The following is a 24,716-nucleotide window of genomic DNA, read 5'->3' on the forward strand; positions in this document are numbered from 1 at the left end:
CCTCCGCCCGGCCCTCCTCCCTGCCCTGCCTGGGTTACTGACGGCAGGCTGCGGAGGGCAGGGGCGCTTGGCTCCTCTCCCACAGCAAACAATTAGGGACGCATTACGGTCCCTTAATGGGCAAAGTGACACGAAGCAGATGGAAGCCCAGACCCGTCACTGGGCAGAGCACAGCTGCTGGTGCTCGCATGTGACCTCGAAATTGAAACTTAAGTGGCCATTAATGGAATTCATCTCATTAAAAACACTTGTAATTAAGCATGAAGCAGGAAGAACTGCCTGAATTTGGGACTTGGATAAAGCAGCTAAATTTGCTGTGGTCAGTCAACCCAGAATGGCGAGGACACACAGTGGCTTCTTGACCGGCCACAGCGTCCCCCACTCCCTGGCTGCAGAACAGTGACCGTGGGGGCAGTGGGAGCGCTGGGGTGGCCGTCAGCTAGGACAGGAACCGTAAGGAAAACCTTTGGAAGTAGGACAGGACTGCCGCTGCACTCGACACACAGCACCGTCCCCTCTGGAGCCCCACGGCTTATGGGGTCCCCAAGAGAAGAACGCAGGCTCAAAAACTTACTTTTTCTGCTCTTCAAAAACAAAAATAAAAATAACATTTCAACCTGCAAGGAGGAGAATTGAGGAAACGGGTTCTCAGGTGAAGTGGCTCGCGCAGTGTCGCAGACGTCATGCTGACCCTGCCTTTCCTCTCACGGATAATGTGTAAACGGGTGAAATGAGGTCAGAGGCAAACAGCGGAGCCAATGTTACGTCCTTGGAGTGAGACGATGGCGTCCCAAGTCCACACCTCACGTCACGGCCCTAGTGTGCGCATAAAGCACCCAGCTCGTGCCGTGTGACGTCAGAGACCGCCGCTCGCCGTCCCCCCACCTACACAGAGCCCACCCAGTAATGGCAGGTGGCTGAGCCCAGCTGGGAGGCCCTCCCTCTGTGTGTGGGAGCGAAGCGTGTGGGAAATGCTCCCCATTCATCTCTCAGCCCCCAGGACACGTCAGGGGTGGGGCAGCTGGTGGAAGGACAGAGTGGCCACACCGGCCAGCACAGCCTGGTGAAAAATGGAGTTTTTCTTCCAAATGGAGACGTCCTGCTCCAGTTGGAAAGAATTCTCCTGACATTAGTGTGAGCACAGAGGAGAATAGGTGACAGCTCGGAGCTCAGGCAGCACGTCTGTGACGTCACTGCTGAGCGTGGTGCCAGGCACGGGGCAGTTGGTGGTCAGCAGTTATTTGTGAAATGAAAATGTATCGCTTCCTGGGACAGTGTGGGGTCAGGTCCGGCCACCAGCCCCTTCTTAGCACCAGTGGACCTCACCGTCTGTCCGTGGTTCGGGTACAGGATTAGGACCCATCGCGGAGCCTTCACATGTCCTTACGGAGTGAAAGCTGGACAGGGCGCCCTGGCCTGCTGTGTCGGGGCCCCACGTGTCCCTGAGGGGCCGGGCCTAAGGATCTGCCTCCTTCCCAGCTGCATGGGAACGAGGACGGAGCACCGGGCAGGCTGCTCCCGCGTGGGGGAGTCCCGAGGTCTCAGCAAGGTGGCAGGTCAGAGGAGCTTCACAATGGGACAACGTGCCACGTGGGCCGAGGGCCCGGCAGCCCCTCCTCTCTGCAGACCTCTGACCAGTGCACACTGCTGAGCAAACGGCTGACGAGGCCACGCCGCGGTGGGGTCTTGCGCGCTCTCTGGGTTTGCGGCCCCGAAGGGCAGGCGCCCTGTTGAGAGAAAACACAGGCTGCCCATCCAGTTTCGGGTTATTCCATCAGCACAGACCGTGGTCAGAGGACGAGTGCCACCCACCCGATCTAGTCTGTGTACAAGAAGAACCAGAGGGAAGTGACGGGAGCGAGGCCCAGCTCAGGGGACCCTTCCCCCCGCTCCCAGCCCTGGGACAGGGGTGCACAAACTTCCGTGGGGCGATGATGGACGCCTCCCCTCCCCATGGTCACTGAGAGGACAGTCCCCCCTTCCCCCCAGACAACCTGCCACAAGCCTCCAAAACGAGAGCTCTATCAAGATTCCTGGAAGCACAGATGACATTTCGTTTTAGAAACACAAGGCTTTCCCTCAGCCCAGGGGCATCATGTTACCTGAGGGACAACAAACCGGGTGTGACACACACGTCTGGGCACCACCGTTTGGCTATCTCGCCTCTGGGGGGAAATGACCGCCAGGCGGGAAAGCCCGATTCCAGTTTTTAATGTAATGTTTCCCCTTTAAGGGGCCGCTGCGTCTGCCACTGACTCACGGACAGAAGACAGAGGGCAGGTCGGGGGCGCGGCCAAGCTTTTTCTTGCCAAAGATTCAGCACAGAAAGGTTATAACGACAGACTTCAGTTCAAGGCAGGGCTCATTCATCAACTTCTGACAACAACAACGTTATGAAGAATAAGGATGTTGCCTCTGACGTGTAGAGATGCCCCGAGGTCCTCAGATGCAGCCCCCAGACCAGCGTCACCACCAGACTGGACCGCGTCCGACGAGCAGACCGCTGGCCCACACTGCCCCCCTGCTGACTCGGAACGGGGCACCGGCCGCGGGTGCTGTACAAGCCCCCGCCTGGCTAGGGAGCTGCAGGATCAAAATAACAGCCGGATGCCTGACCCGCCCGGGGACTTTCTGATTTAATTGCTCTGGGGTGCCGGCAGGATTGTTTAAGCCCCCGGGCGATTTTAGTGCTCGGCCACCCTTGGGGACCACGGCACTGAGTCAGGAGCTGACCCCCACACGGGTCCCCGATGGCTCCCTGTGCCACTGCCGTTTTAAACAGCAAATTTTCAAGGAGTTACTTGCGTTTTAAACATGGACACAAGTTGGGTTTCCAGGCCGCCCCTGGGTAGGGGGCGAGGGGCTGCGCTGTGCTCTGGCCACGCAGCGAAAGACACGTCCTCACTTACTGAGTCCCTGGGCTCAGACACAGCCAGCGTCTGACCATGAAGTTGCTAATCCTTTTTTAAAAATAAAAATACTTATCGAACCACATAAACATCAACAAATACTAAGCAACCGTTAGTTTTAAAAAGTGATACTTTGTCGCAATGCATGATGCCGTAACTTTCTCACTAATGTTTAACTCTCCCTCCATCCACTCACCCTACACCATCATTTTAGGGTCAGAAACGTTCTCAGGAATTCCGCACGGACTTGCAGGTGGCGGGGCCGGAGAGCACACCTCTGCCCTGCGTCAGGTGTTCTCTGGCCAAGAAACATTCCTCAGGAAAGGGACTCAGCGTTTCGCCTGGGTGGCAGCAAGATGGAAAGTCCTGAGACACGGGGCCACCCCGGGGGAGGACAGAGGGGTGCGCGTTCATGCAGCAAAGGGCCGTGGACCCGTGAGCAGGCCGAGGCCTGGTCTGGAAATGAGGCAGGAAGGAACCATGGCAGGTGGACCGGCTCCAAGACTGTGGGGACAACCCCACAGCAGCAGCAGGGTCACCAATAGAGAGGCAGAGACCAGGGGCAGACCTGGAGTCCCAACTTCGGTCTTTGTGCCCTGGGGTCAGAGCAGGGGGGTCAGAGCTGGGGGGTCAGAGCTGGGGGGGCAGAGCTGGGCGGGCAGAGCTGGGGGGGCAGAGAAGTGTCCCAGACTCAGGACAGCAGCATGAACCTCCCGTAAAGCCCCCCCCACCACTCCGCCTCCCGGAGGGCCAGGCCCGCTCAGGCAGCTACGTGCTTTGCTGAGCTCCCCTGCAGACGCCAGCTGACCGGGCAGCCCTCTGGATGCTGGACGCCCCTCAGAGGCCAACAAGCACCAGATCTGCTTGTGACCGACAGCCTCACCAGCTGCCCGTCTCAGGCTTAAAATCACTCACTTAGGGAGCATCTGCTTGGGACTAGAGACACCCCTCCCTTGGGGACGTGGACACAGGCACAGGCGGCTGGCAGCACGCAGGCTCTGGGCCAGGAGCAGAGCCACCTGCCCCCCATGTCCTCCTGGCAGGCGCACGTCCACACACGCCATCTGCCAGGGACAGAAACGGGGTTACAGCAGGGACGCCAGCACGTCCAGGACACTGAGCAGAAAGCCACCTGCAGTCACATGTACGGACAGCCAGGCCTGAGATGAGAGGAGGCTGCTCTGGGGCCACTGTGGTCCTCAGGTGGGGACATGGGGAGACACTGTGGTCACCTCCACAGCCCTTTGTTCACGAGCCTGTAGCAGCCATATGTGCCGGCAAAAGGGCTGATGGCAGGTGGTGGGGGGGCTCGGGGAAAACGCTGCCCCTGTGCTCTGATGGCACGGTGCCTCCCTCCCCAGGGATGGGTCCGGGCCCCCCCATCTGAAGTCAGCCTGATGTGTAAACCAGGATTAGGACAACCGACGTCCTGAGACGTCCTGCGGGTCCCTGGTCCCTCACGTGCCGGCTCTGTCCCCCACACCTAACTGGGCCTCCGTGAAGACCCATGTGCTCTTGCTTCCACGACTAGCACCGCTTGTCCCCTTTCCTGGGAAGCCCTCCTGCTCTTCCCACCGCAGACCCTGCAGGCGGCCGGGACAGCACGTCTGAGAGCCGGGGCTCCGGGCTGGGCCTGCCTCTGCCTCCCTCGCTCACACACTTGCCCCCAGTTCTCCAGCCCTGTGCTCGGCTCCCAGGCCCCAGAGCCGAGTCCGTGGTTTAGGAGCGCCCCCGTGCGTCAGGCTCAGACACTGCAGTTCTCACAAGGCCCGGACCCAAGGCCGGGGATCAGTAAGAGGAGGTTACCCTGGGTCAGCGCGAGCTGAGGCAGAACTGCGGCGTTCAGAGGGCTCCGTAATGGGGAAGCAGGTCCGAAAACGAGGAATCAGCGGCGGTGACGAGTCCCAGGAGCTGGAAAAATCAGAGCATTGGCAACAGAAACAAGCAAATCAAATGGCAAACACGGCACGTTTTGGGGGTTGGACTCCTCCTTCCTGGGGTTGGACCATAGGTTAGCAGGTGGGTTTTGCGTTAAACAGTCGCTCCCAGGACTGCATACAGTTGACATTATGATAACAGCAATTTTTCATTAAAAAGTACACAAATCATCTACTTGTACAAAATGGAGATAAACCTTGGGCAGGCAGCACTGACCCAAAAGGAAGGGCTCCAAGGTCTTCACAAGCCTTGTCATGGGGGAGGCCTGACCCCTGGCAGCCACGAATGTGACCTCGTCTAGCAGCAAGGTCTTTGCAGATGGGATCGGCTTCAGATGAGGTTAGACTCACTCAGACTGGGCCCTGAGCCGCACAATGCTGTCCTTGTGAGACGGGAGGGACACAGAAACAGCCGCAGAGGCCCGAGTGACACTGCCACAAGCCAAGGAGTGTGGGGGACGCCACAAGGTCCCCGCACAGCCCCGGCCTCTGACGTCTGCATCCCGACCTCTGAGCAAATGCGCCGAGGTGTTTAAAGCACCGGCCTGTGGTCTGGGTCATGCCGCCCGGCACATTGACGCAGCTCCCAGGGCAGGGGACAGGCGGGCGTCCAGTTTCACAGGTGGGCGGACGGAGGACAGGGTCCCTCTGGAGGCCACATCCTGTGCCACAGCGCAGTAGCCCCCTGGGAGGTCAGGAGCGTGTGGGCTCGGTGGCTGAGCGCACCTTTCCGGAGTCACTGATCGCTGTGCCCTGAAGGCTGAGCTGCCTTCCCATCCATCCGTCTCCTGGAGAAGCTCGTCCTGGGCACCTCAGCTGGTTTCCAGAGACCTGACAGCTCACTAAATGTTTATTCCCACATAAAACAGGAAGACAAAGGACAAGGAACTGATCTCAGAATCAGGAATGGGCCGGCTGGGAGCAGAGGGCACTGAGTCACCCACGGCACACAAGCCCAACTGCAGGCCATGGGCCCACCCACGACAGGCGCAGAGCATTGGCACCGAGTTAAAAACACTCGCACGCTCTCGGTCTGATCAGAGAAGCACTAAGTGCTGTTGGTTACTCATTTAACAGGAAAATTGGAAGTTTGAGTTGCTGTGTTCTCTGGAGCGAATGTTGAACTTGCTTTTTTCCAACCAGTGCTTCATTCAGCAAACATTTATTAGGCAGTTACCATGAGCAGGTGAGGTGACATGCTGAAGGTATCAGGATGAATTCAGACCTCCCTTCCCCGAGCAGTTTGCACGTGACTGGCAGAAGCAGTCGAACAGCTGAAGAGTAAGTACCAAGGCTCCTGAAAGCCGCCTGTGATGACGGCTGCTGCTGGAAGAAATGGTAACAAGGATGTGCGCCGTGAAATGCTGTGTGTCACACGTACTAAGGCAGCAGAGGAAACGCCTGCCTCTGTCCCTCTGGGGAAGCTGCCTGCCCCGCCCTCGGCTCAGACCTCGTTCTCCAGGCAACGGGCCCTGGAGAGCAGAGCGCCAGTCCGTGCCTGGAGGGCCCAGGCTGTCTCCGGAGCCACCCAGGAGGCACAGGGGACAGGAGCACTGCGTACCCTCCAAGACGACGCATGGCCCGATGTTGACATCTGTGTGAGCTGCACTCTGGGCGGTGCTCACACTGGTCCGACACAGAGCGGCACTGCGACTCTCCGAGCGTGTGCCCGCGTGGCTGGTGCCTCCTCATGGCCAGAACCTGAGAACATTCCTGCTAGCAGATCCCGACCGGCCCCATGAGCCCCCTCTGTGGGCACGGCCACATGGTGAGACTGCGCTCCCGCCAATGTCCCCACCCTGTCTCTGTGCCGCGGCGTCTTGGGCACAGCCTGCCATGTCTCCCCTACTAGGCCTTGTCCTTCTCCCAAAGTAATGGAGCCCCCGCGGCCGACGGGCACACAGCCCCCAGCTGTCCCATGGGGCTGACTGTGGGCCCTGGATAAGTCCAAGTCAGTGCATTGTCAGCAGAAGCACCTTGCCGCAGCTTCCGGAACCTTCCTTCCAAGCAAGGTGACTGTCTACTTGCCATCGAGTTGTCCAAATATCCCATGTCCTGACTGGTTCTTCGGGGAATCTCTTAATCGCTGATCCTCGTGAAGGATCCTGTGATTGTGGGTGTCAGTTGTTTGTTATAGTTATTTTAATCTTCTCCTTGTTTATTTCAAGTCCGTGTTTTGGGGGCAATATCAAAATGTGTGGATCATCTCCAAAGATTTAACCATCATTTAACTGAGCAATGTCCCCGATTTCATCGTTTCCATTTGCATTTATGCTGATCATCATTTTGGTGTTGGGTAGCATTCCTTTGTTTAATGTCCATCCTGACAATTCTTGACACTTAGTAAGTCCATTCAGTCGTTTATAACACATACCGTGTTTCCCGAAAAATAAGCTAACCGGAAAATAAGCCCAAACATGATTTTTCCAGGATGACATCCCCTGAACATAAGCCCTACCTGATGCGTCTTTTGGAGCAAAAATTAATATAAGACCCGGTCTTAATTGCAGAGAAACACGGTAATTACAGATGTAATTGGGCTTAGATTTTCATTCCATTCTGCACTTTCCGTTTTCCCCATCCTTCTCTCTGCCTTTTCAGATTCATTGCTTTTTTATTTCAATTCTTACCCTCTGTTCCTTCTTGCATCTCACTTCTATGTCTGGGAACATTTCTTTCTGCCCTAAGTACATCCTGCAGAACAAACTCTATTTTCTGATTATTTGTCTGACGGTGTCCTCATTTCACCACGTGTCAAATTTTAGGTTGACACCTATTTTCTTTCAGGATATTGGAGAAGATAATCCACTGTTCTCTGGTTTCCATTATTTCTGTCTAAAAGTCGGCTGGAAGTGTAATTTTCACTCCTGTGAATATAATAAGTTCCCCCTCATTCTGGCTGCCTCAGAAAAAAAAAGTCTAACTACTTATTATGGAAAATGTATCTAATAACCCCTTCTGTGCCCACATGCCAGCTTCAATAATTAACATTCCGTGCCACCTGTCCTCACATACGCAGACGGGTGTGCACGGCAGTATTCATCTTATCTCTGCTGGAGCATTTTGTAGCTGATACATCTTTCTGACACATTTCTGGCCACTCTGGTTATAAGACAGTCCCCTCCTTCGACGTCCTGAGCTCGTGTACATTTACACACTTCCTCACTGGAGTCCAAGGGACGCAGAGGGGACGGCGGTGCTCGGCCCTTGGGGCGTCCTCCCCTCCCTCGTCTTCTCAGCACTCAGCCCCTCTGAGCTTGGGGACAAGGGACGGGTAGAGGCTGGTCCTTCCTGGTGACGGCTGCACTGCTGGCACTGAGGCCGTCCTGGTGTTGCCCTGCGCTGCCCCACGTGGCTGCTGTCCTCTGCTCGGACGCCTGTCATTCCCATGAGGAAGCTCTCGTCCCATCAGATGCCCTGCGGCCCTGTCCGTGGTTCAGGCCGCCTGGGTGAGTAGGACCCTCCGTGACTAGACTGCTCCAAGGGCAATGGCATGCTTGCTGGTTCCCCGTGAGACCCGTGCCCCTTCACAGGAGCCGGGAAACCCCCCTCAGACTCTCAGGGGCCCAGGGGAGACGGATGGGTGTGGCCCCTTCCCGCCCAGGCCCACCCTTCACACTGGGGTCATTTCTGCAAACGCCCCCTCACCCCTTTCAGCTCGCTCTCAAGAGGACGTGAGACAAACAAGCTCTTCTGAGAACCCCCTCACTGTCACCAGCTCTGGTAGCAACAGAGGGTGGCAGTGGGGGCTGCTGTGTGGTCCTGTCATCCCATGTCCCCCACTAGGGACGAGGTGCCCCGTTGTCTCAGACGTTCCTGGAAGTGGACCCCACCCCACTCCTTAAGTTCTGGAGGAGAGAGAATTACCTTGTGGAAGGGAGGGAAAGGAGTCACCTCCCAGGGAGAGAATGGCGCCCCCCTGCCCTTTTATAACGCTTGTTTATGGTGCTAGGGGACGGCTGAGGTAACTGTGAGTTCTGCAGGTCGTAAACCCCAGGGGGACACAGTGCCTCTTGTTTTCAGAGGAAGCCCAAGGCGACAGGAAAACCCCCACTTAATCCTTGTTCTGTAACCAGTACCTGACTGGCCGCCTGCGACAGCTGTCCCAGATACGATCACAAAAGCTGATTACACTTCACTTTGCCTCATTCTGTGGCTACAACCTGACAAATCTTAATAGGCACCGAAGCACACGAACCACGTGCAAGCCTGGGAGAGGCCGGACGGCGTGCAGCAACGCAAAATACACCGATTATACACCGATTAACTCCTCTGCTGCACAACGTGTGCAGGGCCGAGAACAAAACAGGGGGCTTGCTTTTGGGGCCTGACCTGGTTTCCAAGAAGCACAGACAAGGGAGGGAAAATGGCAAAGGTGGGGGCACAAAGCACAGGCGTCCCCTCTGTGCTTAGCTCCCAAGGACACAGCCCAGGAGGGGGGTCTCTGGGGAAGTGGGACGCGGGCTGGAGGGGACGCCCTCACTGGGACCAGTGCCCGGGGAGCCAGCATTCCAGACCAGGGAGGTGTCGGACAACAAGAGGCTTTCAAGTGCACTCTGTTCTCTACGGCCCCTCCCCTCCCACAGCCCCAGCCCCACACTCAAAGTTTACTGAACAGAAACAAGCTCGTTAGTGCAGGCTCAGACAGACACGCAGGAAAGCAGCAGCACTGTCGCGGTGAGAAGCTGGACGTGTAGGTAAGAGCCACCTCCGGCCCTCACACAAGCTTCGCCTCCAGCCCCGACTCCAAACGAGCTGTGACCGCGTCTGTTCTGTGTCCTGGCCGGAGCCTCCCTCCCAACACCAGGCCTGTGCCTCATTCTGTCACCCAAGTCCTTTCGTGCTCCTCGCTGAGTGTGGCGAGGGCCGAGGGGGGCCGCTGGCATGGGCGTGGTCCTCAGGGCGGGGGGCCAGTCCAGCTCCGGGTTCAGGGCTGCCCAGCTGGGCTGCCTGTGCTATTTTGTGACCAGTAGGTCCCACTGCGCACTGCTCAGATTTGGCTCCAGAGTCACAAACCTGAAAGCAGGAGCCGTGACCGGCCGCCGTCAGCAGAGGGCTGGCACCTGCCCGGGTGATAAGCCACACGGACCCGCAAGTCACAGCTGAACTGAGGGGCCCGGGGTCCTCAAACCCTCTCCAGACCTCCGAGCAGCTTTCAGGGGGACCAGACGGGACTTCTCTGATGAGGTGGAAATGCCTCATATGTGTAAAGGCTTCCCGTTTTCTTCTCTCAGAGCTCTTGGTATACTTTTCACTTGAACGTTACACCTCTGGGGTGGGGGGCCATCCAGGGAGCCTGTCACCTGTCACTATTTCACGGCAAACAGCCTGCGGCTCAGGGACCAGCTTCACCCCCAATCCTGTGTCACTCAGGGCCCGTTTTCTTTAGGGCAAACTTCCCATCGTGTGAGTCAGGTGCCAGGCAGCCATGGATTCAACACACACACGATTCAACACTGACGTCAGACCAACACAGGGCTCAGGCCCCGGCCGTCGGGGTGCCTGGGAGAAGCCTGTGTGACTCTCGGGCCACGAGGATGGGCAGCCGCAGCGTCAGGGCCCAGCTGTACAAGCGCTGGGACGCGGAGCAGAAGGCGGCCAAGCAGGCTGAGGCCAGGCTCAGCCAGTGTCTGCAGAGGCTGGAGGAGACCCGCCTGCGCCACCTGGCGCTGCTGGCCCGTGAGCAGAGGCGGCTCCAGACACAGCTGCAGCGGCTGCGGGAAGGTGAGCCCAGGGCAGAGCAGGGACCCTCCACACTCCCCCCGGGGCCAAGGCAGCGCCTGCTCCCACCCTGGTCCCCTGTCCCGTCACACGGCTCCCGCAGCGACCATGCCCGGACACTCGTGAGAGAACTCTTCTCAGTCTCTTCAGTCTTTCCATCAGCTTCTCTCGCCTGAACCCTCCGCTCTCTACCTTCTTACTTTTTCATCCTGTTTTCCTTTCGCTGCATCTGGGTTCATTTGGTTTCACCTTTTGTCTGGTCATCCAGCATTCCGACTTCCGGGGGTTGTGCCAAGGTGGGGCCCACGGTGGTGCCCTCGCTGCACGGACCTGACCTCCGCAGCAGGTGGTATGCAACAGGCAGAAAACATTTGTGTGGGGGGGAAAGTCAGTCCCTCTGGGAGCCTTGACGCTTTGACAGTAAATTTAGGGGGAAAGGAAGAAAACCGTATGTGTGGAGTCTCAGTGCTTTGCAGGTTTCTTGTCCCAAAGGCCTCGGGTCAGACCACCAAGGGAGGCGAGGCGGGTATTAGCACATCGGCGGACGTGGTGTGGGCAGGGACGAGTGGGCAGTCACAAGCACAAGGCATGAGGCCACCTGGCAGCAGGGGCAGCCCAGACGCAGCCCAGCCTGACGTGGCCACACAGAGCTCGTCCTGCAGGGTCTACAGGCCGGAGGGGCGAGTAGCGTCAGTCAGCAGGGTGGCCGTGTCCCCAAGTGCCAGTAGCTCGTAGTTTTTGCAAGAGCTTAGATTCCGCTCTCCAGGGTTTGGGGGGTGTGGGGGAAGAGTTCACATGCTCTTTGATCGAAGGGTCACTGGCTGCCATGGTTAAGGCAGGCCCGAGGGGAGACCCCAGCGCTCTGGCCAGACTTCCGGCCGGGGTTTGAAGGCCTAAGGCAGTGCGCTGGCCAGCTGAAGTGAACATCCTGAGATATGCAGAAAATGTCCCGGCACAAAGTGGACGTGGAAACATGTTAAATCGGGTAACTGGATACAGGCAGGTGCCATGCCTTCCCTGACGGGCCACTGGAGAAAGGTCAAGTGTCAGACACAAGCCATATCCCTTTCTGAGCCTGCTGGAACCGCAGATCTAAATGCTGGGTCCTGACCTGGCTGGGAGGTGACATTCCAAGTCTCAGTGTGCAGGGGACAGGTATAGGTCTCCCACAGGGAAGAGAGAGACACACACACACACACACACACACGACCCTCTCCTCTTGCCTACCTACCAAAGACGCAATCAGATGGAAGGGTTTTAGGAGTCTGAGTGAATTCTGGGCCGGTCCAGTCATGTCACCCACCGGTGCCTATGAGCGGCCATGGCCGTAGGGAACTCAGTGCCTTAGAGCAGCTCTCATGCCAGAAGGTTGCCCCGAGTGACCACCTGGTGGCCTGGGAACCAGTGGGTCCTGTGCAGCAGCCACAACAAGCTGCAGAGTGGAGGACACTGGACGACGGCCAGTGCTCGGGTCTCGGGTGGGCCGAGGCCCCACGACTGAGGTGAATGCAATGGCAGCGTCTCTGGGTACCGTGCACACCAGACATTTATCTTGTTTTGAAAACACTGTGTTTGCCAGATAAACACTCGCACGGCCTCCCGGGCCGGCCAGCTCAAACGTCGGTCTGGGTGTGTCTTCTAGTCCTTGCCAGCATGTTCTGGAAAACCCCTGGGGACCTGCCGCAGTGTTTCTGTCTGCTTCCATCACGCCAGGGCAGCCCACAGGGCAGTGTCATCAGGAGGAGTCCCACCCTGCTTCTCCGCCCATTTCCTTCTTCTCTCACAGTAGGAGACTTTCAGGGCGGCCATAACAAAGTGCCACAAAGTGGGGCTTAAGCGACAGGACTTTCGGTCAGTCTGGAGGACAGGAGTCCAAGACCAAGGTGTTGGCAGGGCTGGCCCTGGGGCTGAGGGAGGATGTGTCCCAGCCTCTGTCCTCGGCTGCAGAAGCCGTCTTCTCCTGTGCTCTCTCATCGTCTTCCCTGTGAGTGTGTGTCCTCATTTCCCTTTGTCACAGGACACCAGTCATGCTGGATGAGTGCCCACCTAATGGCCCATCTGGACATGATTCCGTCTGTAAACGCTCTCTCTCCAAACAAGGGTCACATGCTGAGGTCCTGGGGTTCAGACTTCCACATGCGACATTTCAGGGAGACGCAATTCAACCCATAACACTTTTTAATTAACTCAAAGCAGAAATCGTCAGGAAAAAGCGCTCCTCTTATTTCGGGAATGGAATTCAGAAGAGACCAGAAGGCATCCCTGTGTCCCCACCACGGGGACAGTGGACGCACGGAGCTCGGCGGGCTGGTCCAGTCAGGTAAGACTCGGGGCCTAACTCAGGCCTCTTCCCAGGTCTCTGCACCCGGCCCCTCCCTGAGCAAACACGGCCCCTCCTTAAGCTCAGACGCTTCCCACATCGGTCTCACCCTTCACCCCCGTCAACCATCGTCACCCCAGCCGATACCACAGGAAGGGGCCGTGCTCTAACAACTTGAAAATTCAAAATATAAGCTTCTTCATGGGTTTTCAGAGATCTTTCTTCTCATTACCTCCTTTCCTAGAGCACCAGCCACCAATATGGTCCAAGAAACACACAAAACCAAGTCCCAGAGGCCTTCCTGTCACACTGGCCCCAGGGACCCCACAATAAGCAAAGAACAGTCGCCATCTCAAAATCACAGAACTTCCCGTTTCAGAGAAGACAAGCTACCAGCCCGAGAGAAAGAGTCTACAAGGCCAGCGAAAGGGGTCACGCCAGCGAAGGGGGTCACGCCAGCGGGGGCAGCTCTGCTCTGCCAGGGTCAACACACCCCAGCTGGCACCACAGACCCAGGCCCTGGGGCCAGCCGAGCGGGTGACAGTGGAGTGGCACACAGTGACGAGGTCAGACCAGGAGATGCCAGCCTGCAGCCAGACCACAGCGCAGGGGAACAAATGTCCCCAAGTCCCCCGGGACGAGCAGGAACCCTCAAGGGTGCATCCTCAGCGGCCACCTACCTGGAGCTGTTTGCAAAGGCCAGGCACGCCCACTACCTGCGGCACAGGGTGCCCCCCAAGTCTGAGAGGCTGCTCAGCATTGGGGAGATATTCGGGCACAGGGGGTCTGTGCCCCAGAGCAGGGAGGGAGGGGAGCAGGGCGGCCGCCCAAGCCACCTCCTGTCTCCGCACCTGGTATGGCCTCAGTGACATTCACTGCTCAGGTGGCTGCCGTGAGCAGTCGGCCACACACACGTACATTTCCTTTTAAACCATTTTTCCTTTTGACAGACCGTTACCCTTCGCTGAATGAGCAATGAGCAATGCTGCCCATGGCAGTGATGCCCTCGTGTTGCTAATGTCATCAGGATGTGAGCCGACACTGACAGCTGACTTTTCCCGGAAGGAGAAACCTCACGTTCCTGCTCCCCGTTTCCACGGTGAGTCACCTGCTGGCCACACGCACAGCTCCCATTTCAGTTCACATCCGGTGGTCACAGCAGGCACTCGGGGAAAACGCGCTGCAGGAATGAACCCACCGTCCTGCCATGGCCTGGGCTGCCGTCGCCACTTCCAGGCCGCTGCACTTCCGTCTTCTCATTCCCGCGTCCAGCCTGCTCACATCAAACCTTTTGCACCCTAACAACAAACACTTCCAAGAACTGCTCTCTAAGCTCTCCTTCCAAGGACCACAGCCACGGCGGGGCAGGCCCGGGCGACAAAGGGGACTCAGAGCCACTGAGTTTGACACCGGTGAGGCCCAGCCCGCCCTCCTGCTCTGCCAGCTCCCATCTGACGCAGTGAGTTGTGAAGACCAAGCGGGTCTTGCTCTGGGAGCCCCAGGGCCATCACCGTGGCCGCAGCCCAGGCCTGTCCCACTGGATTAACCTGCTCCACGTACACCTTAGTCTGTGACCTTGAGAAATAAACGCCCCGCACATCCCTGCTTGCATCTGCTCGGCTCCACGCATCTGGCAGCCCCCGAGCTGCAGCATTTCACACTCTGTTCCCGGTGACATTCGTGCATTGCCAGAGCCATGCAGTCACTCCCTGCATCACACTGTGGCTTCGAGCAGTGACATTCCGACCCCCGGGTGTCTTACAGAACTCTGCCTTCCTTCTCAACAACACGCGTCATTCCTTGGCGTGTGTTCCTGCATTCAACATCCACGCCACGGCCACGGACGGAGGGAGCGGGCAGACAGGTGGCCACGTCACACGCGAGGGACTGGTCAGTCACAAGCTGCTGGACAGCGACCTCGGGTTCTGGGCACAACGTGTAACTTTATTACAAACGCCGTTAGCAACACAATGAGAGACACTGTAACCAAAGTTCACACTTCGAAGTGTATGGAAATCACATTTATATACTTTTCACTTTCACTAACTCATTTGAAATGTCCCTCCCATCACTGCATTCCTGTTGCTTACTTAGCGTAAAACCATCCTGCATTTTAGTGATTTGTCTACACACATCGGAACCAGGCCCGGCCAATCCCACCCCCGGGAAGCCAGCAGCTGCCCCAGCAACGGTGCAGCTGGAGGATTTTACCGGGACACTGTGAACAGATCACTGTTTGGTGGCAAGTTCACATCCATTCAAACATGATCACAAAGATGTCAGTAAAGCACAGAGTTGTCCCGGTGAGAGAAACCAGGCCCGACACGAACGCAGCTCCGTGGTTTGGCTTAAAGACGCTCTTAGGTGACAAGCAGCTGAAGCAGCACACACACCTCACGTCCTGTGACTGGCCACACGGCGTCTGTATTCAGACGGTCGGAACCGAGAACCGCGGGACTGTTAGAAGCAGCACGTGGGGAAGAAATAAGGTCAGAAGCGGAAAGGGCGACGGCTGAGCCTGCACCCAAGTGGGCACAGCCCATGAGGTGCGTGCTTGTCCCATGGGTGTGGCTCGGGCTCCCGGGGGCAGGACGTGGTGAGCAGGTGCTGTCGGGGGGTTCAGGCGCTTAGGACTCGGGCTGTGACCCCGTTCTGGAGGCTCTAACGGATGTTTTACTCTATGAACCTCTCTCACGAGCACACGGAGTCCCAGAGGTGACGCTAAAGGCAGGCGAGGGCCTGTCACAGCTCACCACACACAGATGACAGCACCCCACACTCCAGGACACACAGGGGCGCGCCATGTCCCCGTCAGCTCTGCGTGTCTGTGTCCTGAATCGTGCCTTTAACGTGCTTCTCCAGTTCCAGCAACTTTTGGTAAAATTTTTCAGCAGTGTCTCCATCTATGTCCATCTGGAAAAGAATCAAAGATCAGGATGACGGGAAGAAAAACTGCCATGAACACCATTTGTGTAACAGGAAGGCCTCCAACGTTCGTAAGAGAACTGGGAAGGACAAGGGGCCGCGGCATCTGAACCCCGAGATCCCGAGGGCACCAACTCTCCATCCAGTCCCGACAAGCAGCAAACCACTGACTCTCTCTAAACAGCAGGACTGGAGGGTCCAGCCCACTGTCCCCGGACTCCTGTGTCCCAGTCACAGACCACAGCAACGAACGTGGGCCAAAGGCCCAATGAAACAATCAAGACGTTTGCTTTTTAACTCCAACCACCTCCTACCATCCACCTTCTTCAGTCAAAGAGCCCTGGTGCTGGCAGCTCTCTGCCCCCAAGGACGACACTCCAGCCCCTGCCCAGCCAGTGGGCAGCGTGTGCCCGAGCTCTGGCCAATGATATGAGAGTGGACGGCTGTGCGGTGCCCCCAGGCGTCCTCGGCACCTGCCGTCTGGGGAGCGGTCATGCCAGCTCAAGGCCATCTTCCCCACGTGCTCGTCCACACGCAAAAATCTCAGCTTCCATCCTGCTTAACCACTGGTGTTTTACCTTCTTCTGTTTCATGAAGAAAAATCTGATTCCTACCGACACCCACGGTGTAAAAGCAATCTTTCAGCCAGTGTAAAATAAAGCAGCAACTGATCCGAGTCAATACAGAGCCTGAACCTCAGAAACTAAGCCTTTCTTCACAGCGCCTGCAATTTTAAAAAACAACATTTGTAACATTCTGGAAATAGCGTTTTCATCCATTCATTCAACCACGTTAGCTTCTCCACACTGGAAGGGGTTTAGGGATCTCTCCAGCTCAACCCCACCTTCCAACAGAGAAGGCAACCTCCCCGCGCTAATTGAGGTTAAATGTTCTTCTAGGCCTTTCCAGAGGCTGACAGAAGCACCGTGTTCTCCCCTCGTGAACTGCCTGCCCTGTGGGTTAACAAGAAGGCGGCTCAAACCAGCTCTGAGGGCCTCCAACTTATCCCTTTGCAACCGAGCTCCCAAGGAGCACTCTGGGGGTGTCAGTAAGTGTCGTGTAACATCTGAGAAAGGAAAGTCACACGTCAATGACATTTGGAAAACCCTGTTTTAAACATGTCACACACCCGCGTCACCTCTCACAGCCGTCACTGGGCGAGCAGGTCCCTGCAAGGAAACGACAGGAAGCATTTCTCAGGCTTACTCGCCCAATGCGTGTTTTTTCACAACTCTTGTCCAGGAGCCAGGGCCCCCCAGAGCTGATTTTGGGAAAGGCTGGGGCTTCACAGGTTCCTTTTCAGAGACGGGATGGCTCCCGGAGCTCAGACTACTCACATCAGACATGGACACCGCCAACCCTGTGACTGAGCTCACGACGGACTTGCCTCCTTCTAGTTTTCTTAATGCCAATGCCCCCCACGCCCCATAAGCGGGGCAGTGAAAAATGGGGGGGAGGGAGGAAAAAACCTCACTCATGACAAAAACACAACAAAAACAGTTTTTGTAGGTTCAAAATATACTTTCTCATTTCCTAATAGGTAACTCTGTGTGTGATTTTTTTTTTTAGAAGATGAGACAGGGTCCAAAACACAGCACTGATTCCCTCCATCCTCCATCTGTTGCCTCTTCCTAGCATCAATGTGCGAAAGCTAATAATCGTCAAAAGCAGAACTGAACACCTGAGGGGAAGTCAACGCCATGCCGACAGACATTTTCTATTCCGTGCAACTCGCGGTGTGCTCACTGAGTGCCTGCCAGCTGTTAGGACGGGGGCTCAGCCTCGTCGCAGGGCGTACATGCACACAGGGGAGCCCGTGCTGGAGGCGCGCTGCACAGCGCAGGAAGGGGCTGTCGGGACAGCCTGTGCTGGAGGCACCGGACCCGTGTGACGGTCCCGGGGGCTGGGGCACAAGCTGAGATTTTAAGGATAAATAGCAGAAACCAATCAGTGGAAAGAAGGAGGGTGAAAGCAGTTTGGGTGGAGACAAGACATGCAAAGGCCCAGAGGCAAGAGAGAGCAGAGGGAAATGGAAGCAGCCCCGTGTGATGTCAGCGAACAGCGAATCCCAGGGAAGGTTCTCCGGGCGGCCGTCCAGCGGCCTGTGTAAAGCTCTCCATGTAATGCTGCAAACACCTTTACCTTCTGGGTTGTTACATAATTGCTTCCAAAGCCCGTGGTGGCGCTCAGGTACTTGCTCAGAGGGTTCAGAGACTCGGGCTTTTGGTGGAAGAGCCACACCTGGAAAGGAAGGGGGTGTCCATGTGGGTCTCATTCTGCCGGGCAACTCGTGTGCACATCCGCGAAGCGGCCGCAGAAGTGACCCCAACGAGCACGTACCAGCGCTTCGGCCCCATTGTACGGCGTCAAAGTGAAGGCATTTGCGAAAAAGCGGAGCTGAGGAAAAGAAGACAGTGGTCATTTTGGGGAGCTTGGAATAGAGCTACAAAAGCCTCACTCATTCACAAACTTAAAAAGATAACCTGCATTTCTTATTAGTGAACATTTTTTAAGCATCAAAAGCCTGAAGGAGTCTAAACCAGGCACAGCCCTGGATGTCCACCGCTCCCAGCGAAGCCTTTTAACACGAAGGCCTATTCCCGCTCGCCTCCCTCCGATGCCTGCCCTGCGGGGACAGTTTCCTGAGCTCTGCAAGCGAAGGGCGGCTCCTGGGGTGATTTTCTGTGTGTGCTGGAGGACACCGCCCTGCCAGACACTGAAAACACAGAACAGAGAAGCAAACGCGCAGGCCGCGTCCCTGGGAACTTCTAATGCACAGGCCGCACTGAAGCTCAGTCTGGTTAGCACCGCTTAGCACAGGTGTCCCACGTGCAGTCACGGAAATGCCCACATGGGAAGTGGGGCAGCGGCAGCAGGAAGCAGAGGCCACGCTCTAAGTGACTTCAAAACCTCCAGGGGCACGGAACCCGGCCACCCCTGGGCTCAGCTTCTCAGATCGCTTCCCAACCTCAAACACATCTTTTCGGTCCCAGTGGAGCAGTGACGTCAGTGACGTCAGATACGTTCAGCACTTACCAGCCATATGACTGGCATCATCAGGGTCCAGAGAAAGGGCGGCAGAATCCCGTAGGTCAGGTTGGTCAGCATGGTCCCTGGGCACGCCACACTGGAGTACAGGCCCTGGGAGCAGAGGTCAGGGTGTGACTCGGGGCAGTGCTATGGTCACCCTCAGCGACGCGACAAGCAAAACAGCAGACAGGGCAGGACGCGGGGCCACCATGTCAGCCAAGAATCGGGGACTCAGAGCTCACTGTGAGACGCTCGGGATGACACATCCGTGACACGCAGTGTCATGCGAGGAGCTTACAGGACACAGAGGGGCCAGGCTGGGGCCGGAGAAGACACGTGGGCTGCTCCCCTGGGGGTCCACGTCACCGGCCACAGCAAGCACGTACCACAGGGAAACACACTGCAGTCTCGGCCCCCAAGCTTCTGCTCTAGTGGGTGCAGACCGCAAACCTCCTGTGCGTGTGTCCTCACAGGAGCAGAAAACGCACACCCCTGCCCTGACCTCCAGGTGAAGGTGGAGCTCCTGGCGTCACAGAGGACGGAGGGGCTGCATGTGGTCTCCCTAAGACCTTCTCCCACCAAAGGTCTCCAACCAGGGCCTCAGCCTGGGACTCGTCCCTTTACAAAGACCTGTCCTGAAGACAGAGCCCCCACAACAAGAGGAAGGGTCGCTAACAGGTGGAGGAGCCCCAGCAGGGGTCCAGTCACACAAGCTGCAAGGGACGTCATTTGTCCCTCCATCTCGACCCCAAGCCTCGCCCAGGGCCCTAAACATGGGGGCACCTGGGGGCAGGTGGGTTAGTGCAGAAGCCCAGGCTCCAGGGTCACACAGCGCCGGGCGCCACCCTGGGCTCCACCATTTACCAGCCGTGTGGCCTCTGGGGAGACGCCTTGGCCTCTCGTATGAAGGTGGGAACACTCAGCCCTGTGTCACTGTGACACAGGGAAGAGGTTAAATGACACCCACAGGTAAAGAGCACAGCACCTGAGACACTTCACAGCAGCTACTGGTCTGAGACTACAGCTCTGGAAGAGCAGGCCGGGGCATAGAGCCCGTACCTGAGAGGTCAGGGGCCGCCACCTCTGCCCTGAACGCTTCGCAAACACCCACTGTCAATGTCACCGTCTAACCACGTCTTCATGGCCCTGCCCGTGGACAGCAGTGCATCTTCTGAGCCACGATGGTCCCCGGAAAGCCACGTGACAGGGAAATGAGGGGTCAGACGGCGATGCCCCACGTGTCACCTCGCCCTCACGGGCCTCACCCGCTGGCTGAAGTGCTGGTTCAAAGCCACACTCAGAAGGTCAAGGGCATATTTGGAAGAGCTGTAGGGCTCCTGGCCCCTGCTGTGCTGGAAGTCCTCCAGGCTGAAGTTGGACCTCCTCGCATTGCGAGACGACGTCCAGATGAGCCGAGACGGGCTGTCACTGTGAGCAAGCAGAGGTTCCAACTCCTGAATCTGAAGGAGAAACAAAGGAACAAAAGTTGTATCAAAGTCTACAGAGCGGGGAGGAGGGCGCAGGATAACAAGTCTGAAATGACCCTAAATGTGTCTGTCATCGTGAGAGCGGGCGTCACAGACATGCAAGGGGAGGGGCCCAGAAACCCACGTGGTGATGGATTGGGTCCACCTCAAACTATTCTATTCTAAAACAAAAATTTATTAAAGTCAACAGGCTACGCATATTAATAGTAATACATTAATTACCTTTATCATTACCAATTAGCTTAATAATTCGAAACAGGACAAAGAAAGAGGCTAGGATAAAAAGATAAAGGAAAATATCAAATAATATCTATAAAAAGATACAGGAAATATTAGATAATGATCTCTGTAAAGTTATTTTTCAAAAGGCTGGATAAGAATTCAATCCCATCCTGACTTTATATTTTAATTATCTTTTGATGGAACAAGTGATATCATTAAAAAAATAGTCCCGAAGGAGACAGAATGGAATGTGCCTGTACCGTTCATGCCGGCACCCCAGCGCCCGGTCATCAAAGACAGCCAATGTCCCCATTTGTCTGGGACATTATAGACGTGTGTGAATCCGTAAAGATTAAATAAAAACAAAAAACCCCGCACCCTGCCGTTTCTCGTTAAAACACCAGAGGCTGTCCCACACTGGTGCAAAATTTATCTCATTTAATGGTTTCATAATCTCCTAATGTTTGTGGATGTCTTAACTTACAGCAAACATAAGCTAGTCCTCACAAGGACTAATTTTGAGGGAAAACAGTCTCCAGGGGAAGAAGAAATGTGACCGAGAGGACAGAAGTGTCAGAGCCCAGGTCAGGAGCAGTTCCTCCAATGACAGCAGCCGGCTGACCCGACCTGGACATTTATGTCGTCCTAGGAGACGAGACAGACCTGGAGCGGGAACACGGCACAAGCTGCACAAGCCCTACGCCTGCTGCTTCACGTCATGTGCGCACCTGGAATTGTAGCACACAAGGACAGAGGCTCAAGAAATCAGGCATCACGGTAGAGGGTGGGCCAGGAGTTACTGTTACGCCCTCCTCTCGGAGGCCAAGCCCAGCCCAGCGCTGGGCAGGGGCACCTGCCCTCAGCTCCGTGTACCATTTCCAAAGGCACGTGTGTGTCTCGTCACTGTCTCTCAGCTCTCCAGAGTCGTGTCAAATACTCTCCATATGTACACGTATGTCAGCAATGTTTTCAGAGGAGAGAGGGAGCGTCCGATTGAAAGGGCAGCCACACACTAATGCGCGTCCCCGAGCAGCAGGATGGAGGGCCCGCGCAAGTCTCTAGGACCCCAGTGCCAAGTGCTGGCTCGGTGACACTTTACCAGGATAAAGTGGCCAAACACATTGGTCGCAAACACCTCCTGGAGCCCGTCAGCCGTGACCCTGTCCTCCTGAGTCAGCAGCCCCTCAGCTGTGGAGAACATATGAATCACTTTTCTGAAACAGCAGAAGACAATTGCATGACTTGTAAAAGCCTCTTCAACTGAAGATACTGAAGAGACAGACCCAGCTGGGCAAAACTGGGCAGCACAGTAATCACCTTCCTGCCAACCAGATTATCTGGAAAATGGAAATTACCTTGAGAAGATGCCAGAGAAAAGTGCTCTGAGATTTAGGTGTGGGTTAGGCATGATCCCAGCGTTTAGATACACACAGTCTAGCCTCTGAAACCTGCAAGAAAGACACCAAGACACGAGTCATGTCAGTCTGTGAGGATTCGATGTTGATGGTGGCTGCACACAGGACGGAGCTGCACTGGGCTGAAGCCAGGCCTCCTCCTTCCAGCCTCGACCCCCAGCTGGGCCGTGGCAGCCCTCCGTCTATCAGTGCCCCCTTCTTCTGGTCTAAGGACGTTTCTGCATTTCTTTTTGTTTATTTGTCTTTAAGACTCACATCTTCCACAGTTGACAAGTAAAATCTGTATAATACTGATATAAACACTTACCTAATCTGACCCACCCACGCTGGAACCTGAACGCCAAGACACCTACTAACGCAGAGAACCGTGAGGACACCTTTCCTGCCAGGTGCTCCGCAGCCTGAAATGACGAAGGTCCCAGGAATGCCAGAGGACCACAGATGCTGGAAGCGTAATGTGCTGTCAGTAGGCTCCCGCCAGCACACTCGCCGTGCAGGGAACTGTGAAATGCTGACTGAGAAAGCTTGTTCATTATTTAAGCCACATAAGCCTGAATCTCAGTGTATTTCTTTTGAACTAGATTCAAGACAAGTAGAGCCTGAGCGGACATTGTGGCTATTCAGTCTCTCCTGGAATTCTGTGCAGCGCACTGTCCCCTGTCCTCCGTGCAGCCCAGGACAGGACGGGGCCACAGTGAGTAAAGCTGGGACCTTGACCCACAGGAGTTACGATACAGATCACCCACAAACGTTTCTTCATCTTCTAAGTAACGGGGAGCCCGGTGACTCTAATTACTAAACTGACTTGTTAAAATGCTTGAAATAGTGATACCATCAGGTCAAAATGTGGCACCATCTATTGTCAACTGTCCCACAATGTAATTTGCAAATTCCATCTGAGAGTATTAACAAATTTTGCTGGGGATCAAATATATGGTGATGGAAGGAGAACTGACCCTGGGTGGTGACTACACAATGGGATTTATAGATGATGTAATGCAGAATTGTACACCTGAAATCCATGTGACCTCACTAACAACTGTCACCCCAATAAACTTTAATTTAAAAAAAAAATTTTGCTGGGAATGGAGAGGAAACGCTCAGCACAGAGTGGACACTGCACCAGGACAGCAAATGAAGGTGTGGCTTCAGAATGGTGCCCTTACCTGTCGAGGACTAAATGACTGGCGTCACGGCTCTGTCCTGTATGAGCCAGAACCACCATCGTGCTTCTTCGTCGCCATCTGCCCAGAACTCACCGCCCAGAGTACTACACAGGGGAGTCGGGGTGTTGGCACCAGTGCAGCGTCAGCCAAGGGGACCCTGCTCTCTCGCTCTCCTGGGCTCTGACGCACTTGGGGTCTGTCACCCAACATGCCCATGCGGGCCATCACGTGCAGCGCACATTTGACACGAGCAAGAGATGTGCCGGGACACTGTCCCGTACCCTGAATCTGTGAGTGTCACTACAACCATCGTTTCCAGAATCTGGATACCACCACCCATCTGGAAGCGGGCTGCTCGGAGGGTAAAATAAATACCTGCGCGCTGCAGTGACACTGACCGCGGCCGGGACGTCGCGCTGGTTTCCTGGTGCTTCCTTCTACCCCACAGCCTGCTAAGTCACTAAATATTACGAACTACTAGAAACAGATTTGTCATAACTACTCGTGTTCCCTGAAGACACAGCGAGGAGACCTGGGCTCCGGAGGTGATGGCACCCGGCTCAGAGTCGCTCGGTTTTGAATGTCAGCACCCGCCCCACCTACTGCCTGATGCAAAAGGCACTGGGTGCCGGAGGCGTTGCAGGAACGCGCGGCATCGGCCTGCCGCACACCAGGTGGCGCACTCGCGCGTCAGTGTCGCGAAGCCACCCAGGTGACGACAGAGGAAAGAGGCTCCCTGAGCCTGAGCACCTGGCTCCCGGCCTTTCCGCGTCGCTCGGCGGCCGCGGGCGCAGCCGCGGGGAAAGGCCGCGTGGGGGGCCCACCTGCGCCGGAGCTCCCGCGCGGCCCGCAGCACGGAGCGCAGGTCGCCCACGTCCACCTGCACCGCGGTGACCTGGGCGGAGGGGCAGGCGGCCAGCAGCGCGGCGCGGGCGGCCTCCGCTCGGCCCGGGTGCCTGCACGCCAAGCACAGGTGGAGCGCGTCGTCCTCCTGCAGCAGCCGCTGGCACAGCGCTCGGCCGACGCCACTGGCGGAGTGAGACACGGACCTGCGTTACCGGCCGGGCCCACAGGACGTGCTCCCCGGCCCAGAGCCCGGGCGGACACCGGTGCGGGGGCGCCCAGGCACGCTCCCGGCCGGGCCCTCGGGCCCTGACCCGCCGCCGCGACCGCCCGGGGGCCTCACCTGCTCGCCCCGGTGACCAGCACCACCTTCCCCATCGCGGCGCACGGACACTCGGCGGCGAAGGACCCGCGCGGCTCTCCGAGACCAAGACCAGATCACCGCCGGCCCCGCCTCCCCGCTCTGCCATCCAATCAGAGCCGGGGGCTTTCGCACGGCCCCGACACGCACTCCAATCAGGGCCCAGGACTCGGCGCGGCCACGCCCCCTCCCGGCCCTCCAATCGGGGCCCGGAACGCAGCGCTTCCGGGTGGGGTGAGATAGGCCGAGGGGCGGAGCCGCGGGGCCCGAGCCCCGAGCCAATCCCGGCTCCGCCGCCCGCCTCCGCGGCGCAGGTGCCTCGCGGGGACTCCGGCCGCCGAGCGGCGCGAGCTCCCGGCCGCGCTCGGGGCCGGGGTCGT

General features: G+C 56.8%; 2 protein-coding genes across 5 annotated transcripts; one reads left to right on the forward strand and one right to left on the reverse strand.

The window, feature by feature from the left end:
- The first annotated feature begins 9,483 nt into the window (after window positions 1-9,483).
- CCDC190 (coiled-coil domain containing 190) lies at window positions 9,484-17,354 on the forward strand. The gene is made up of 4 exons (XM_081027039.1): window positions 9,484-9,543; window positions 10,236-10,570; window positions 12,764-12,887; window positions 13,132-17,354. The coding sequence occupies exons 2-4, from the start codon at window positions 10,384-10,386 to the stop codon at window positions 13,754-13,756; spliced, it is 936 nt and encodes a 311-aa protein (XP_080883165.1). The 5' UTR covers window positions 9,484-9,543; window positions 10,236-10,383; the 3' UTR covers window positions 13,757-17,354.
- On the reverse strand, window positions 14,807-24,446 carry HSD17B7 (hydroxysteroid 17-beta dehydrogenase 7). 4 transcript variants are annotated; one of them, XR_013991820.1, is made up of 10 exons: window positions 24,319-24,440; window positions 23,957-24,160; window positions 21,907-21,999; window positions 21,651-21,765; window positions 20,108-20,302; window positions 18,849-18,953; window positions 18,153-18,209; window positions 17,955-18,053; window positions 15,641-15,800; window positions 14,807-15,344 (listed from the first exon to the last, which is right to left on the reverse strand). XR_013991820.1 is itself a non-coding variant. In XM_081027036.1 (9 exons), exons 1-9 carry the CDS (start codon window positions 24,351-24,353, stop codon window positions 15,699-15,701), a joined length of 1,005 nt encoding a protein of 334 aa, XP_080883162.1. In that variant the 5' UTR covers window positions 24,354-24,446; the 3' UTR covers window positions 14,807-15,698. The 4 variants fall into 4 exon arrangements, 3 of the variants coding, with proteins under 3 accessions (XP_080883162.1, XP_080883163.1, XP_080883164.1); XM_081027036.1 differs by having other exon boundaries at window positions 14,807-15,800; window positions 24,319-24,446; XM_081027037.1 differs by lacking the exons at window positions 14,807-15,344; window positions 15,641-15,800; window positions 17,955-18,053; window positions 18,153-18,209; window positions 18,849-18,953 and adding an exon at window positions 20,552-20,602 and having other exon boundaries at window positions 20,167-20,302; window positions 24,319-24,427.
- Between the last annotated feature and the right edge of the window lie 270 nt (window positions 24,447-24,716).

This window comes from Rhinolophus hipposideros (genome assembly GCF_964194185.1).
Source record: "Rhinolophus hipposideros genome assembly, chromosome: 19".
In the NCBI taxonomy this organism is placed as follows: domain Eukaryota; kingdom Metazoa; phylum Chordata; class Mammalia; order Chiroptera; family Rhinolophidae; genus Rhinolophus; species Rhinolophus hipposideros.